This window comes from Aquila chrysaetos, chromosome 10, assembly GCF_900496995.4.
Source record: "Aquila chrysaetos chrysaetos chromosome 10, bAquChr1.4, whole genome shotgun sequence".
In the NCBI taxonomy this organism is placed as follows: Eukaryota; Metazoa; Chordata; class Aves; order Accipitriformes; family Accipitridae; genus Aquila; species Aquila chrysaetos.
Genome location: NC_044013.1, coordinates 43,588,220 through 43,605,223, shown reverse-complemented (window position 1 = coordinate 43,605,223; position 17,004 = coordinate 43,588,220). Strand labels below are relative to the sequence as shown.

Below are 17,004 nucleotides of genomic sequence, written 5' to 3'. Positions count from 1 at the left end.
CCCTCTCAAGACAAAAAACTCTCCTCACATTCTTTTTAAAGTTCTTTCATGTTGCAGGCTCCATGCAACACCCAGAGGTACAGAAGTTTTAACAAAATTATATTAAACAAGGACTGTAAGACCTATCATACTTGACACTGAGAAACAAAAATGAAAACAACTGACCCTGAGACATTCTAGGACTTAGCAGAAAAAGAAGTGTCTTCTACCCAGGCTTTTGAAAATCACATTTAAAAAACAACCAGCTGAGAACTTACCTCTATGTGATGCTTGACTTAAAAAGATGCCTAGAAGAGGTCTTGTACAATAATGTTATGCACTGGAAGGTTTACACAGAATTTAAATTGAAAGAGTTATTACAGGCATTCAGAGAAAATCACTGTTTCATTACTTTCTGTTTTCCCTCCAATCAGTACTTTCCAGCCACTGCCAGTCCACTGTGTTGCTTTAGGAGTATCTTTCAACTAAGTTCCCAGTGGAGCATCTGATATTTTTCCAAGAAAAGCTTTTGAGACTCTGAACGAACAGTCCTTTCAGTACAATCTCTGTGCCCAACAACTTTCTACATAAAAGCCCTCATTATGAATTTTGAGTCAGTGGGGTTTTCTCAGTCAGTGTGTGCTGCTGATCAGGATTTCTTGACCTAGAATTGGTATTTCCCATACAGTTTGCATGAAGCCCCAAAGCACATTCAAATGCTGTGCAGGCTAATGACTACAAAAGAAAAAAAGAACAAAAGAAAATCACATTAAAAAATTTTATTTGGAATTGGCAACTCTGTAACCTCTCCCTTAGCTGCCATCTCATTAACATATTTGTTCAAAAGCCTTTTCTCTGGTTCATTACATAATTTGTGTTACAAAATCCAGATAAACACTCATTATTCCCAGGTCTAAATAATGGCTTATTGGGCTTCCTTTTTCTTCTTTTTCTTTTATTTTTCCCAGAGAAAAATGGGGGCAGAAGGGGCTTGTTTGGATGGGAAATGAACCACACCAACTTCTGAGTAACATCTGGGACATCTGTTGTGTATGGCATTACAATACATTATGCAAATACTAGTGAATGATTCTTCCTAATACCTCTGCAAAGTAGAAGAATTACTATTATTGTCCCCGTTTTACTGACTAAGAAGTTCAGTTCGTATTTTCTGCATCTGCTGTATCTCGTTGTTCCACACCAACATCAGAGAAGAGCCGCTTGCGTCATACTGCTGTAAGGGATCAGTTGTAGTAGCAGGTACAAGGAATGCTAGGCCTTCCGTCAGAAAATCCTGGACATACTGGTATTGACATTGAAATGAAAACGTGAAGTTCTGTTCCTTTTTATCTCTAACTTACCTTTCTTCTGAAGTTCCCTATGTAAAAATGTAGAGCTGTATGACCCCCGGCTGAGGTCCAGCGACAGGCAGGACCTGCTGCACCTGGGGCCTCTAGTGCTGTTGGTCAGTCCCAACCATGACAGAATATCACTGGGGAGAAAAGGCAAAGCTGATTAATGCAGGCTGGAGATTTCACCTTGCACATACAGAGGTACCCTGAAGCGATCCGAGGGTCCCTGGGGAAACAGTGGGGTCTGGGAGTCTGCTGGGGCAAGGCTGAGCAGCCAAGCTGCTGGGTGAAGTGAGGCTGGAGGACCACTGCTGGGTTTCTCCCCCATGGTGATGGTGGACAAACATTTCCTCTCCGCTAGCTGGGTGTTTTTGTCTGAGTGGGACAGCATTGCCCCAGGGAGGCCAAGGTGGGTTTTGAGGCTGGATACCACCGTGACCACCCCTCCAGAGGTGCAGGTGCAGGAACACCTCTGTCCCCGACTGCTTCGGGCAGCTCCAGGCAGCAACCTTGCCTGCTGCGTAAACCAGCTACTGTAAATTAAACTTATTTGGGAAAGAAGGAAAGTGACACCCTGTAGTTCCTTGTTGTGGTTTAACCTTAGCTGGCAACTAAGCACCACGCAGCCACTCGCTCACTCCTCCCCCACCCAGTGGGATGGGGAGGAGAATCAGGGAAAAGGAAGATAACAAAAAGAGAGAGAAATAAAGCCCAGGAAAGACAAGTGATGCACTAAGCAATTGCTCACCACCTGCTGACCAATGCCCGAGCAGCGATCCGCCCCTCCTGGCCATCTCCCCCCAGTTTATATACTGAGTGTGATGGTCTGTGGTATGGAATATCCCTTTGGCTAGTTCGGGTCAGCTGTCCTGGCTATGCTCCCTCCCAGCTTCTTGTGCACCTGGCTGGCAGAGCATGGGAAACTGAAAAATCCTTGACTTAGGATAAGCGCTACTTAGCAACAACTGAAAACATCAGTGTGTTATCAACATTATCCTCATACAAAATCCAAAGCATAACACTATACCAGCTACTAGGAAGAAAATTAACTCTAACCCAGCTGAAACCAGGACATTCCTCTAAGAACTAGCGAACTAACCTGTAAGTGGAACTCACACTAAAAACTAATACTTGCCTGGCAATGCTGCTGTTTCTCCTTTAAAGAATTTTTGGCTAAGCAGCTGTTTGGGGTGGAGTTATTACAACAGAGGCTTTCAGTTTCATTTCTTTTTCCTCTCTGCTCTTAGAAGAAAGGATATCCAGCAGAATAAAAAGAAAAATAATGACAGAAGAGAGCAGGTTCTGCAAAAATTGGTAAGAGATCTTTACTCCTCTCCACCCCTACAAAGTATGGGGATTTCAAGAGTTTTCTAGGATTTTCCTTAACGTTATCTAGGTCTCCTGTAACGGGGAGAAGAGGAAGAACCACACGGCAGGAGGGCTGTACACTAGCCATTGAGTAGTAAACAAAAATATTTTGTATGCATTTTCACATTTCCAGGTTGCTGCTTTCTTGCTACTTTGCTGTGGAGCGATTTCTTCCATAGCCCTCTCCCATGCTGCATGTTCTCTTTTTACATAATATCACTGTGGGCAATTTTGCAGTATCTGGCAGAGGAGTCAGTGCATGGACCATGCCAAACCCAGCAGCTGCCTCAGTTTTCTCCCATGGGTGATGTTTCTTTCTGTTTCTGTATTTGCAGTTAAGTGATAAAATATTCGTTTTTTCAGGGTAATTGGCCATGTCTCATAGAATAGAATACCGAAAGGGGCCATGAGGATAGCGTAGTTTGGTGTGTCTCAACTAGCTAGGCCATTGGGCAAATTATATGAACGAAGACTGTGAGGCACTGCAATTAAAAAAGAAGTCAAACTTAGAAAGGTTAAACATGAGCTTAGCCTCAATTTTATGTAGTCACCAAGGAAAACCAATGCTTAGCCTTGCACAAAGAGAGCCTGTGCATTATGTTCTAAAAGGTTGGTGGGGATGCTTTGAATAAAGCAGTTGCTACACACTGATCAGACTCCTTGGCAGACCAACTTTGCCTAAAACTTCTGATAGATGCCTCCAAACATTTCTTAAAAATTCTGGTGACAGAGATGACACATTCCCACAGGAAATCCATTCCATTGCTTACCCAGTGCTGAACAGTGCTTGCAGATTGTTAAGGTTTTCTCTTTTTCCCCACTCTGCCCCCTGCAGTGAGTAAGCTGTGGGTGAGCAAGAGTTTGGGAAGAGACACAGCCTGGACACCTGACCCAAACTGACCAAAGAGATAGAGATACTCCATGCTGTGTAACCTCATGCTTAGGAATAAAAACTGCATTAGAAGAAGAAGAACAGTGTTGGGGTGTTGGGGGTTTTTTTTGCTTCCAAGGTGGCTATTGTTCAAAGGCTGGTTGGGCATAGGTATGCCTGTGGGAGGTGGTGAGTGTTGTCATTTGCTTCACTTGGTTTTTCCCCCACCTCTTTCCTTCAAGTATTAAACTGTCTTTATCTCAACCTACAAATTTTTTCACTTCTATTCTTCCTGTTTTCGCCCGCTGTCCCACTGTGTGTGTGGTGGGGTGGTGGTGAGTGAGCAGCTGTGTGAGTACTTGGCTGCTGGCCAGGGTCAACCTACCACACCAGCTCATTCACTCTTCCCTCTCTCCCATTTATGTGCTCGGCAGTAAACGAGATGTGTCTGCTGCCAATTTCTCTCTCCATGAGGCCCACTGCTTGCGGTTTCTCACTCTCTGTCCAAAATGTGATGAACCAGTTGCCCAAAAGGATATGAAGGACCATCAAACAGAAGCACACAAGCAGGTAAGGAATGCTACATGTTCTTCAGGGTTTTCTCGCAAATGGCAAAAAGTTCTGCCAGCCCTGAAGTAGTATGTTCATGGTACTGTGCTCTATATTAACTAGATTTGAACTTCTGTAATTGTTTGACCAGAAAATCTGTAAGGGTCTGATATGACCCTTCAGGCCTGGTTACAGTAGTACCTTTTGATCTTATTGCACACTCAGCTTAAGAGAATAAAGCTTCCACTGTGGTATCTCAGTTTCCTCAGCAATACAAACTACAGATCAGGTATGGATACATGCTTGTAGTGCTTGTGAATTAGCCAGAGCATGCAAGTTAAATGATTTGATTAGAGGAAGACAGAGAGTACCTGATCTGGCATAAACCTTGCTTGTACAAAGCTATGACATCAATGCACTTTTTTAACAAAACTGAAATGGCAGAGTAAATTTATCAGCTCTTCATATAGTGAGGCAATAGCATTTTTAGTATAGCATTAAGAACCCTGTAGCTAGAGGTACTACGTTGAAGCATGAATACACAGGCATGACTTTTTATTCTGTCTTACTAATTCTATTGTTTTAGCAATTCCGTTGATTTCAGTTACTTAACACATGAGTAGCTCTCATGGCAAACCTATAGAAAACTAGCATACCTATGTTTTCAGAGGGGCTATGGTAATTTAGACTAGCTGAATATCAGACCTATACTTTTAAGTTAAACCTCAGTCAAAATTTTGAATACACAGTCTTTATTTCACATCACACTGCATTTCACATGGGCATCTTTGAGAGCTGGATCCTTGCACAGAATGACAGCTTCCTGCAGAATCATCAGATAGCTGTTTTCCTCAAAATCTAATCAGCACAGCTCAGGCCTGACAGAGAAACAAAAATTCACCAACAGCTTGTTGACGATTGGGATGAAAATGACAGGAAGATCATCTCAGCAGCTTGAAGTTGTATTGACATTTGAAAGCACTAACCATCCTCCTATGCTCCCAATGAACTGCTGTATGTTTTGCTTGTAGGTCAGATGTAATCTTTGTCACCAAAGCATGCAGCAGTACCAGTTGGAGCATCATGAAGTAAGTCTGGAGTGCAGTACTTTTTACCTTCTAGGCTAGCCCCTTTGACCAGCCACCAAGAGTCACACTAACGGGTTCAACAGCAAAAACATGTAAATCCCTGACTCCTGTCCTGGACCATGAAGAAACTTAAACCTCTCAACAGTTGCAGTGTTTTGACATACCTTTTCCCCCTTCTAAGTATACCCCATGGTGGTTGCCCATCCAGTTGTTATGGGACAGTCTGTTCCAGGAGACAATCTATTACTTTCTCATCCTTAGCACCTCAAGCTGATGTTCCTTGAGGGCTTCTCAAAGACATTTCCATCCTGCCCCCACACTCATATTACCTGCTTTTCCAAAGGAGTGCTTATACGAAGTGAGAGTCAATGAAACAGCTAAGGAGGAGATACACAAAAGAATTGGCAGAGGCTGGGAAGTGAGAGCAGCCTGTCCATGCTACCTGCAGTCTAACCATTTCAAGGAACCAAAGCAGTGAAGACAGCAGGCTTCCCCTGGTGGTGGTAGCTGAAGTATTGGAATTTTCTGGGTGGGCTTGTGCTCTGTTGCTAACCTATACTGACACAGAACATCTTCACTACTACTGATTCCCATTTTGCCTTATATTGCCTAAATCATCCTAAATTAAAGATAGCCTAGATAGGCGAACTCCTAATATACCTAAGCCTGTATTTGAGTGTGTAGATACCCCTTAAGGAGGGCATTCTTAAACAGTCACTCATTGCTCTCATCCAGTGCCCTCTTTTAGTATCGATAGAAAATTTGCAACAATTTCCTCTATTCACGTGCAGACCAAGGAATGCCACAAACGAGCAATGAAATGCAAGATCTGTGAGCTTGAAATGCCCTTCAACAAGCTGCAGGAACACCTGAATACCTGTGCCAGCCGAACAGAGTGGTGTTGGGAGTGTAACAAATATATCATGTACAGAGACCAGGATGAACACAAAGATATTTGTCAGAACAGTGGTCTGTTCTATCATAAGGATGTGAAATTTCAAACCAGTGAAGCATCCACTAATGCAACATTTATTTCTCCCACTGGTAAGCAAAATTCCTCATTGTCATGGACTGGGTCAACTCTGTTAAATCTCAATGAAAATTCTCCTGTCTTCTCTACAATTCTTAGTAATCCAGGCTGGAGGGGATTGTTGTTTAACCAATCACAGTGAAAGGGCCAAGTGTTGCTTTCTATTATGCTGGTTATTGTAAAGCCAGAGTGGTTCCACTGACTGGTAGCTCAGTGGCCATGTTCCTTTATGCCCCCCTTATATCCTAGAAGTGAAATTCCTTCTGTCAGAAAATAAGTGAACTTCTTCTTCTTTCTATTTGTTGCACAGGAGAAAATATGATTTAAAATTTCCTCCTACTCATATATAAAGCCAGTGATGCATACCTTGATTTCTTGAAGTTGAGAGGAGCCTTATTAGGCCTAAGGTATTGGACACAGTATGTCAAGACAAAAAAATTCATGAATCCTGTCAATGATTCCAGGAAAGAACCGGCATCACTAGGTGCAGTGGTTGGCAAAATGAACTATAGAGAGCAAAACCCCCTAGCAACAGAATTAGCTAGGCCAGGGTCGGAGTGAAGCATCTTGTGCCACAAAACATCAGGCTGGAGTAGAATTCAAATATCTGGAGGTTTGCGAGAAGGGATGGTGGATTGGTTTTGAGTGGTGCCAAAAGCAAAACGTAGTCACAGCTCTAATTCCTTCTTGGCCAGTGGAATCAGCATTCTGTGTTTCTCTAGAACCAGTGACCATAAGTGGATCTGAGCAGCTTGTCTAGATGACTAGTGTCAGTACTGTGTTTCTCTCCATTTTTTTTTTTCCTTCTGAAGGTACTGGTGGCAATCTTTGTCGGAAGTGCAATAAGTCATTCCCAGATGACCAGTACTCCCAACATCTGGTAAGCACATCTGAAACTGAACAAGAGAATGGTCTGTCCTTAATTTCCAGCCAGGTTATTTCTCTGGAAAGCTATATATTAGGTAAGAAAGGGCAGTGTGTCTTGGCTTTTCAAACTATACGAAGTTTCAAACATGATACGAAGTATTCAGCTGAAGCATCACTGTGAGGTGGTGTCCACTGTCCCTCCCCATGACTCATGTCTGTCACAAATCACAATGTTCCACACAGTTGGGTGTAATGCCAATCTTCACCTCATTATGCATGCTCTCTTTTAACAGAATAAATGCAGTGCAGCCCATGAGATGACAAAAGTTCTTGCTGGCCAGTCAACTTCAAAACTCAGCAGTGATCCACAACAGTTGTCTTCTTCCCTGACTCCCTCTTCCTGCTCCAAGAATGCAATGGCATGGAAAGATGTCCGTCCCAAAGGGAAAGAAAAGGGCCAGCCATCGACTTCCAAAACCTTGCTTAAACCCCCAAAGAGCAAAACAATTGGCTTTCCCTCTCCCACAAGAGGTGGACTTTCCACATCACCTCAAGCTCTTAAAGACACCCAGTCTTTTGATGTGATGGTGACTTGTGCCCATTGCAACATTCTTCTGCCGCTTCCAACCCTTCAGAAACATGAGGTGAGAAGTGACACATTGGACTTGGCCTCCTACATGCAAAGGGCCATACTTACAGAGTCACTACTTATCTCAATGCTGCCTGGGGTCCTGGTGCCCACTTCTGGATTCCATAGCTTCTTGAAATGCTGGCCATAGGTACACTCTCTCTGTAAAGCATGGAATTTGTTAATTCCATTGACTATTTATGCTCACATCTACACAAACAAGATTCATTGCCTGTAGTCTGCTTGAGTTTTAGGAAAATAATAACCATGACTCAAGCCATTAATTTTAAGCTGAAATCCTGGAAAGTCTTCAGCAATTGTCCTTATTTGCTGAAGGCTGATATTGTTCCTGCTAAGCAAATAGTATGATTATATCTCAGCTGCATCAGAGGTGGAGCTTTAGATAATTTTCCACCCCAACAAAGGGGCCCAGTTGCCTCCCTACTGAATATGATTGCGTGTTGAATATAATGTTAAATTCTCCTCTGATATGACTGTTACTTATTTTTCTAGATCAAATGTCTACGTTTGACATCTTTGCAAAATGCTAGGATGAAACAAAAATCAAGCCATGGAGAAAAAGGTACTGCAGAATTTCAAAAATTTAGAATAGAATTCATAATTCAAGATTATTCTATGTTGGCTTGATAGGAACAATAGGATATTTTGCAGAGGAAGTGTGTCTAGAAAAGCTAATACTCAGAATATCACAAAGCTCTTTAGATTCCAAGACACAGTGGGTTCCCATGAGGTTGTATTAAGCAAGCATTGTTTCAGAGCCAGCATGTTTTCACTCTCTTGACTCTGACTAACATGTATTGTGCTTCTCAAATAATGCTACTATGAACAATGCGGTACCTTCCCTACTGTAAGCAGAGATCAGCACAAAAGATTTCACAGAACAGATGTTCTGTCCCAGGTCTGTCTGCTCCAACACTGAATGGAGACTTAAAGCATAGTTTCAGAAGACAAGAAGTAAAATTATTTTTTCTCTATAGTAAAAATTGCATATTCAGTAGAAGCATTGATATAATTATGCCAGACAATACCTCCAGTTGATCTTGCACTGATCCATAGGCAGTAAGTCTCTTTCCTCACCCTGTCCCAGACAGACTGTGAATCTTAACACTTCTTTCTTTGCTAACAATCCCCTCTGCTTTTCAGTTCCTAAATGGTATCATTTCCTTTCAGTCCAATTAGTTAAGTGAAACTGAAAGTAGTTGTTCTCAACCTGTCCTTTTTCTACTTGGTTCAGTAAATGAGGTTATTACTTCTCCCTGTAAAACTTTCCTCTCCGGGTAAATTAAAGAGAGAAAGCACCAAAGTGAGAAATATGGGGTTTGTCTAGTTTTGAATTACAGGACTCTAGTCTTGAAATAAAAGTAAGTACATGGTAATTACACGGATTATTTGACTTGCATTGTGGTTTTTTTATATTGTTCAACTGAGTGATGACATAGGAGGGCTGTAAAACCGAAACTTTAAAAACACTCATGAATGGGCTTTGTTTGTTTTACAGAAGACTCTTTCTACAGCACTCATGATTAAATCTGGAAATAGAGGCACATCTTCACATTGAAGCTTCAGCTCAGCTTTAGCAAAAGGCACTGAGAGTGCAATAGCTTTATTGACAAATAAAAGTGACTTGCTACTCTGGATCAAGAACAAAGAGTGACTCAGATTTTTATTCCTTATCAAGAGAGGCATTTTAAAAGTTTCACCAGAAAACTGTAAAAGTGATGGGGGGTCAACAGCTGTTGTGATTTAAAATATTTCTGTGTAAGCTTGCCTTAGGAATGTACTTTTTCCACCCGCTTCAGCAGGGATAGCAGCTTATTTAAAAATATTTGTTGTGGAGGAGAGAAGGAAATAAGGAATTCAGAATTCCTTGTGATGTTGAGTGCCACCAATTCCCACTGCCCTCACTGAGAGCTGAGACCTTAGTGTTTTTCAGGGCATGGCCTAGTGAAATTAAAAAGCGTTAAATCCTGCTCTCCTTCACTTCACTGAGCTACTGAACTTAGGGCTAGCACAAACAGCTTAGTCTCGAGAGATTGCAGACACATCCATGGATAACTGAAGGTGTTCAACTTCTGATATACAAATGGAAACTCATAGAGCCCAATGGCGGAAAAGTTAAACATGAAGAGTGAGTGGATGCTTTATGCTAATATCTGTAAACATTTGTGAAGCAGCCTTTGCTGCTTGGCATCTTACATCAATAAACACTAAAAGATGTTAACAAACAGAACGGTTTTACTACAAGGTGCCATTTTCCTCTCATCCACCTTTAGCAGTGTTCAATCTTACAAGCTGATGGCTGGAAATAATGTACATATGCTGACCTATAATTTGAGTAACTTCTTACTTCTCAGATCCAGACTTGTTGATATCTGCATCACTTACGCGCAAGCACACATGGGATGCAAATTCAGGCTGAGTTCATAAATTCTCTCAGTGATTCAGCAGGGGCCCAGGCTCATTTATGCGTATCTTAGGCATATCTCTCTGGGCAGGACTGAGCTGAAGTGCACCGATGGACATTCCAAGAGGAGATACTTCCAGCCTTGTAACCACTGGGCTAGCACTGTGAGTGGGACAGCAGCTGGTCATGTGGCCTGACAAGTGTTTGTGACTTCTGAGGCTCCCTTAACCTTTGCAGCATAGGCTGTTTTTAACAATCAACAGCTTTTCCTACATGCTTTCAGACCTCATTAATCTGAATCTGAACCTCTGCTACTCAAAGGCCAAGAGTGCATAACTTCACTCCCCATCTGTCCCAGATGTTTTGCTAGTGAATTGCATTTGAAAGCTTGCAGGAGCATTCTGACCACATTTAAGAAGGGATTTTCAAACACAATCTAAGACAGTGGTCTCGCTGTGGTTTATTTTAAGCTTTTAAAAAATTGTTCTAAACTTGTGGTAAGCAGGTCTAACATTGAACATGGTGCTATGAAAGAGCATTTTCTGTATTTGGGGGCAGAGGAAAGGGCTGTGAAAGCATGTCCGTTAAAGCCATGTCACTCTATGCATAAATTTATCCTCTTTTATGCTACACTCATTAGACTTTCACATTGTTCAATATTCTTATTATTCTTTGATAGACATCACAGCAAGGGACTTGATGGATTTCCACACAAGCATAAGCTCTCTCACTCTGTTGTGTATTTTGGGGTCTGTACAGGTTCCAGCAAAGCAGGACTGGTCAGTCCTCCCAGGAACTCTTTCTTCCAAATCTCTTTGAAGAGAGCTGGTAAACATAACATGGTCTGAAGAGAATCCACAGTAAATGAGTAAAACAAGTTTGGAGCCAAACTGGGCAGGCAGCTCATGCTCCACAATCTAAATATTTATACAAAGACAGAAAAACATTTTCATCCCTTTTGAAAAGGAACTTTGAAAGGTTTGCTGCACAAATGCAAAGGAAGATGCTTTGCACCTACAAACAGCCCAATTTACCAGACAGGACAACAAATGGGCAGGAACAGGCAGGTGAGGGGATGGTGCTTGCACCAGCCTGTTATCACAAGGCAGCTGCAGCCCAAGGCCACGCTCTGTCATGGGTTAGCCTGACAGCGTGGGCTCACAGCTTGTACTGCGGGACAGGAACCAAAGCGGCTGTGTCTGAAAAGTGTCACAAAACTTACATTAGAGCACAAGGCCAGCTTTACCCTTACAATCCTCCGGTTTTTTTTCCTTTGCGGGGGTGGGGGTGGCGGTGGGGAGAAGGCCTAGCTTATTAAAGAAGTGGGATTTCCTCTCCTCCAAAAAGCACAGCGGGGCTTACTTCGGCAATCTATGCTGGAGTGTCATCGTGTGGCTGTTGGTGGTACTGGCATGAGCTAAACCGCGTCCTGGCCGGAGACCTGCGCTCCGGGGGGAGCAGGAGAGCCGGGCGCTGCTCCCCGGCCGGTCCCTGCTGCGCCCAGGCTGCGCAGCAGCACTTCGTGGCTACTCTGTCGCTCCGAGGCTACACAGACTTTGGCACTGCCACCAGTCAGTAATTAATAACTTCAGGCTCCCAGCTAGGTTAAAGACAACAGCATCTGGATAAAGAGACAGCGCGCCGAGTGTCCAAGGGCTGGAGCACTCCTAAAGTCTTCCTGTGGCATGCTTTGGTGCCCTGTGTGCAGATAGGAGAGCTAGCTGCTAGGAGTTTGTCTCGGCAAGAAGCAGCCACTTTTGAGCCCCTAGAAAATATGAGCCAAATGAAAATATCTCTCTGAAGGATCTGGAAAACACCTGAAAACAATCGGACGGACTCCTTTCTTCGCCCAGGGTGAGCCAATGGCTGTTAACAGCTACATCAAACGTTACCCTGGTCCTGGAGGTGCTGTGCTTGCCCTGTCCAGCAAGGTGACCCCTGTTCCCAAGCTCTGTGAGCTCCTTGGGGACAAAACAAGGCTATTCATTTTTGCAGAATGACCTCTTTCTAAATTGCTGACCTCTGGAGGGAGGGTAAAGGACCTGTTCATTTCCAGAGACAAAGGACTGTATGAAAGCAGCAGTGGCCTACGTTTACTGCAAATCTGAGGGGCCATAAGGGATATGGGTAGGGCAGCACAAAGTTAAGGGTGAGAAGCAAGCTTCCTTTCTCTTTTGCTCTCGTTGGTTCCAAAATTCCCCAGATTTGTAATCCAGTTCGGTGTGAAAGTGGAAATAGCTTTGGTCACTAGATGGCAATAAAGAATCAATGTGCTCTTCCCTGTTCAACAGGGAAAGTTTGTAAGAGCTTGGCCTAAATTTTGCCCTGGGAGAAAGAACTGGAAGATACTAGAGAAACCATGAAAATAAGTGTGCAATCATTCTGCTTGGTAATGAGGATTTGTTTTGTTATTGTCTTTTTCTTAAAAAAAAAATAGATAGGTTGTATTTAGCAAGCAGAAAATGATTATCAGATTAAAAGTATAATTCTGACTAAGAAAAGGAAACTCAGCCTCACCAGGGCAGGTACTCAGCGAATAGGGCATCATACTCCTGAAACACTGCTGATGTTTCAAATACACTGGGATTTCAGTGCTTTACTCTGAAGCTTAAGACACATTTTTATTCTTTAGCAGTGACAGGAGGCAATCTATTTCTGTATGACTCTCCTTCCCTGGTAAAAGCTTACCTACATGCCTCTCCATACATATATATTTTTTTAAACAATCTTTTGTCATAGTGAAAACTTCAATACAAATCTATGAGACACCAGAGTGAAGCACACCTTGTATTTGTCCATTTCCTAGGTGCTGTATGCTGGTGGCTTCTCCTCCACTGCACTGTGTGCTCTGTGTACCTTAGTTTTGCTTGAAGGTTAATCTCGCTTGAAGGCAGGACTTTTGTGTGTACAAAAAATTGCAAAGCCAGCTGGCATATCCTACTCCTATATAGTGTTGTGATTCGAAAGCAGTGTTATGGGAAGCAGAAGGAACTAAATGAAGAAATTAAACTGACAATATACCCCGCAGTGAGCTGATGGGGAGAAGCTGAACGACCTATTTTTGGTTTTGCCCACTGCTGCTTCTCAGTGGTTCTGTTGCAAAGGACAATGTGGGATCTCAGTACTTATTGCTGTCTTCTATGGGATGTGAATTTTCAATAATCCAAAGGGTAAAAGTCATCTGTTAAGAGTGAACACAAGGCCACCATACCATCAGCAAGTTTGAAGAAAAAATAAGCAGCATATTTTTTACAAACCATACCCAACTATGTAACTTGCATAGTACCTCATGACCGACAGCTCTTTATTTGCTGTTGAAGGGCTTTCTGTGTTGCTTGAATTGAGTCATGTTGGGGTAAAACTTGGCAGAAACTTGAGCCCAACTACTTTTTTGATTATTTAGAAAAACCCACAAAAACTAAACAAACTATTAGATAGATGACTGGGACTGGTCATCTCCTATGGTATATGAACATTTTTCTCAGCAATTCAGAAAGAAACGCAGTAAAAATGCAAGTAAACAGTAGGGGAGGTTGAATGTTAAAAGTAAATGAATTGGGTGACTGCCAGTAATTTCAGAGCTGTGTATTTCTTTGATTTCAGAAAGGCACATTTCCCACAGTCTGCAGGCCTAGATGCTGTCTTTGCCTGGATGTGTGCAGAAGTGGTGCAGCTACTTAAATCAGTTCTTATTAAGAGCTGTCAAGAACAATCTTGTTCCCTGGAAGACAGAAGAACATGTTAAAAGGATAGCAGCCTTATATATAGCTGTGCATCCTTACATTTCATGCCATTTCGTTCTTGAAACGTTGCTGGCAGATTCCTCCTTGGATTTAATGCAAACTGTTTGATGCAGGCCCCTTACAAGGTGCGGGTAGGGAGCATGTTGATAAACGTGTCAGTCGGTCAGGCCACCAGCTTGGTTTTAAAAGAAAAATTCACTAACATTTTCTTGGCTTTGTAAAAAGGGGGCATTTCATTTCTGCACCATGAATTGTAATGATAACCATTGTGACTGATGATTGAGAAGGCATGGCAAGCCCATGGAGATAGTTATTGGAAAAAATGTTCAAACTGGCTGTTGGGAAGTTGCACTTGTACCCACCAGTGTGAGGGAGGCAGCCAGAGGTCTGTAGTGAATTCTTCAGTGGCTGATCAGACTAAAGATATGCTTAGCCCTTCTCGGAGTTACCCTGAGACCAAGCCTCAATGCAGCTTGGGTCGATCATGATAGTGCCTGGGTCCTGCAAAGACAGTAATTGCTGGCTGGATTACTCCAGCGAGTGGGTCTGGGGACTCCATACTGCAACTGAGTGCGAGCAGTGCCGTGGTGGTACCCGCTGTATAAGTGTTCACATCTGTGGGGAAAGAAAGAGAAAATCAGGCTATCCTGTCTGAATCAGAGGGTGTGACTAGCTCCTAAAAGGCTTTTCAGTATGTTTGATTCTGCTGCAGTGCACATGTGATCTAGAGAAAAATGGGGAAAGAAACTCATCAGTATTTGCAAATCAGTAGACCATGGTGAGATTAATCTCCCGGAGCTGCAGATGCCTATGGAGGAGATGGCTGCAGTGTACAGACCAGGAGCTCATTAAAGACATGCCACAGCAAGTATGCACAAGAGACCTGAGTTCAGGAGGCCAGGGCAACAGCAGTTAAGATATGCCTCATTTTCAAATGCTTGTCTCCTTAAACTGTGCAAGTTCTCCACAGGTAGGCTGAGTGTGTCTACATGTGTGTAATATTTACAGATGCTTGAAAACACATATCCACATCCTCTCACCCATATATAAAATATATAAATATAGGTGCACAACTGAAGATAAAAGATTATTTTTACCAATCTTCAGTTTTCCTTTACCTGAGATAGGATTTAAGACAAGAGCCTCTTTCAAGCACCTGTCTCAATTTCTGAGCTCTCTTCATGTTACCTGTATTTTTCTCATTGTTAAGATTGTCATTACCACATTGTTTAGAAACATAGGTATCTCTCTTACTTCTGATATCCAGTTTGCCCTGGGGCTGATAATGCCATAGGAGCCTAGGGGACCAGGTTTTATATATCTCACATACTTGGTTTCTGGGGACTGCTGGTGCAGGTGTGATTTTTGTGGCTGGGATTTTCATGCAACATGGGACAGCACCTGATGGTGACCACACAGCATGGAGAGATTCTGCTGCTTAGTGCTTTAGTACTAGTATTTTTGAAAAATGGAATCCATATGATTAGGAAAGCTTTAATATACTACTAAAGACCAACCTGAAATACAGAGGCAGTGGAGGTTTAACTGTGTGCTGTTAAACAAATGGCAGCATTCTCGTTGTGGAATTTCACAAACTCCAATGTCAGGGAAGTAGTGTAACAGGTGCCAGCCCAATGCTGTTTGCTGGCAGGCATAGGGTTAAACCAGTTTCGCAGGTTTTTGCAGGTGTGCTGGGGAGGCTGGTCCTGGCTGGGCTGGCTCTGGCCAGGGCGTTCCCTGCAGAGATTGGGGATGTATAAAAGGGATGAGAGGGCAGCGTGTGCTCCTTTAGCATTGCTGGAGAGAGGAGGTGCTTGCTGAGCAGGTATGACCTATGTTCAGGAGAGGGGTGCTGGTGTTGCTAGCGGAGAGCAGTCTGGAAGCTTTCAGACTAAAGTGGTACAGGAAAATGAAAAGCAGTCGTAGGGACCAGATGACCTCTACTATCTCTCTGTCTCAGCTTCTCTTTCTATGATCTGTGCTATCAGAGATTTATTACCATGGGTGTGTGAGCTGAAAAGTCATAGATTCAGCTTGTTGAAGGATCCCTGAAGCCGGAGGCAGTAGCAGATAGTTTGACTGCTGGTGTCTGCGGTTGTACCTCCTTTTAACCTCGGTGCAATTCTGGGCATCTCTATGCTGTTTGTCCAGAACAGTGGTGTGGTGACAGGAGGAAATGCGTGAGGAAATGAGTTGAAATGAGGTTATAACAATGGCAGTAAAGTACTGCAATTTGCATCAATTCAATCAAGCCCACTAGCAAGTCATGATGGGGGAGGGCAGGAGGAAATAGAGGCTGCTGAGAGGAGGCTGGGTGCTGCAGTTAGCATGAGCAACTTGATTCATCTTGCACTGCTTTCACGCCTGTGCCATAAAAATGAGTGGACTAAGGTAGGTAGGGACCTCCCTGCAGCCATGGCAAACCTTTCAGAGTCAGCAGAGTGGAAGGAAATTAATCCGTGGGCTGTGGAAATCAGTATCCTGCAACTGCATAAAATCCCAATGAGCCACGTGTCTGAGGCGATGGCATGACACGCAAGCAATGGCAAGATTTGCACCAGCAGGTACTGTGTGGGGATCTTCCTCCTCTTCTCTATCTTTCAACAGAAAAGTGTCACTTCTTTTTCTTTCTGTGAAAGGGATGCTGCTACTCCCACAGGCCTGCACAAGATATCAAAACCTGGTTTCCCATGACTGGAGGCAGTGCGAGGAAATGAGATTTTATGTTTTGTGTTATGTTCAGAGATCACAGAGGGGGAGGATGGGCTTATAACATCATAAACTGCTGTATCAAATTTTGGCTAGGGCACAGTTCCCTCTAGTACCTCTAGACATCTCCTCAGAGGAGAAAGGTGGTAAATGGACTTATTTCTAGTAGTCCATTTGCTGTGCCAAAAATAACTTTTTCTACCAAATGTGATAAAAATTTCATATCTCTTCTTGATTCTTAGAGTTTGTTCTGCCTTTAACAGCTAGAAGTTACTTATCCCTAAGGCTTGAACTTCTTGAAAGTTGTCATTGCAATAGGTCAGATTATGCTACCCCGTAGGGAATTTTCCACAGAAGTAACTTGCCAGTTGTGCAGAGCTTGGAGCCTGGTGCCA

General features: G+C 43.0%; 2 protein-coding genes across 6 annotated transcripts in view; one reads left to right on the top strand and one right to left on the bottom strand.

The window, feature by feature from the left end:
• The window catches only part of SLC13A5 (solute carrier family 13 member 5), a 33,052-nt gene extending 21,440 nt beyond the window's left edge, over positions 1 to 11,612 (bottom strand). For 2 of the 5 annotated variants that reach the window (XM_030029060.2, XM_030029061.2), the window contains exon 1: positions 258 to 478. The gene's annotated coding sequence lies outside the window, so the exon portion shown is untranslated. Of the gene's footprint in view, positions 1 to 257; positions 511 to 1,340; positions 1,472 to 11,519 lie in introns of those variants that run through there. The other 3 variants (XM_030029064.2, XM_030029059.2, XM_030029062.2) reach the window with 3 other exon arrangements.
• On the top strand, positions 2,242 to 9,401 carry XAF1 (XIAP associated factor 1). The gene is made up of 8 exons (XM_030029065.2): positions 2,242 to 2,645; positions 4,005 to 4,140; positions 5,151 to 5,207; positions 5,999 to 6,251; positions 7,050 to 7,117; positions 7,398 to 7,748; positions 8,246 to 8,315; positions 9,252 to 9,401. Exons 1-8 carry the CDS (start codon positions 2,614 to 2,616, stop codon positions 9,278 to 9,280), a joined length of 996 nt encoding a protein of 331 aa, XP_029884925.1. The 5' UTR covers positions 2,242 to 2,613; the 3' UTR covers positions 9,281 to 9,401.
• Positions 11,613 to 17,004: the final 5,392 nt, after the last annotated feature.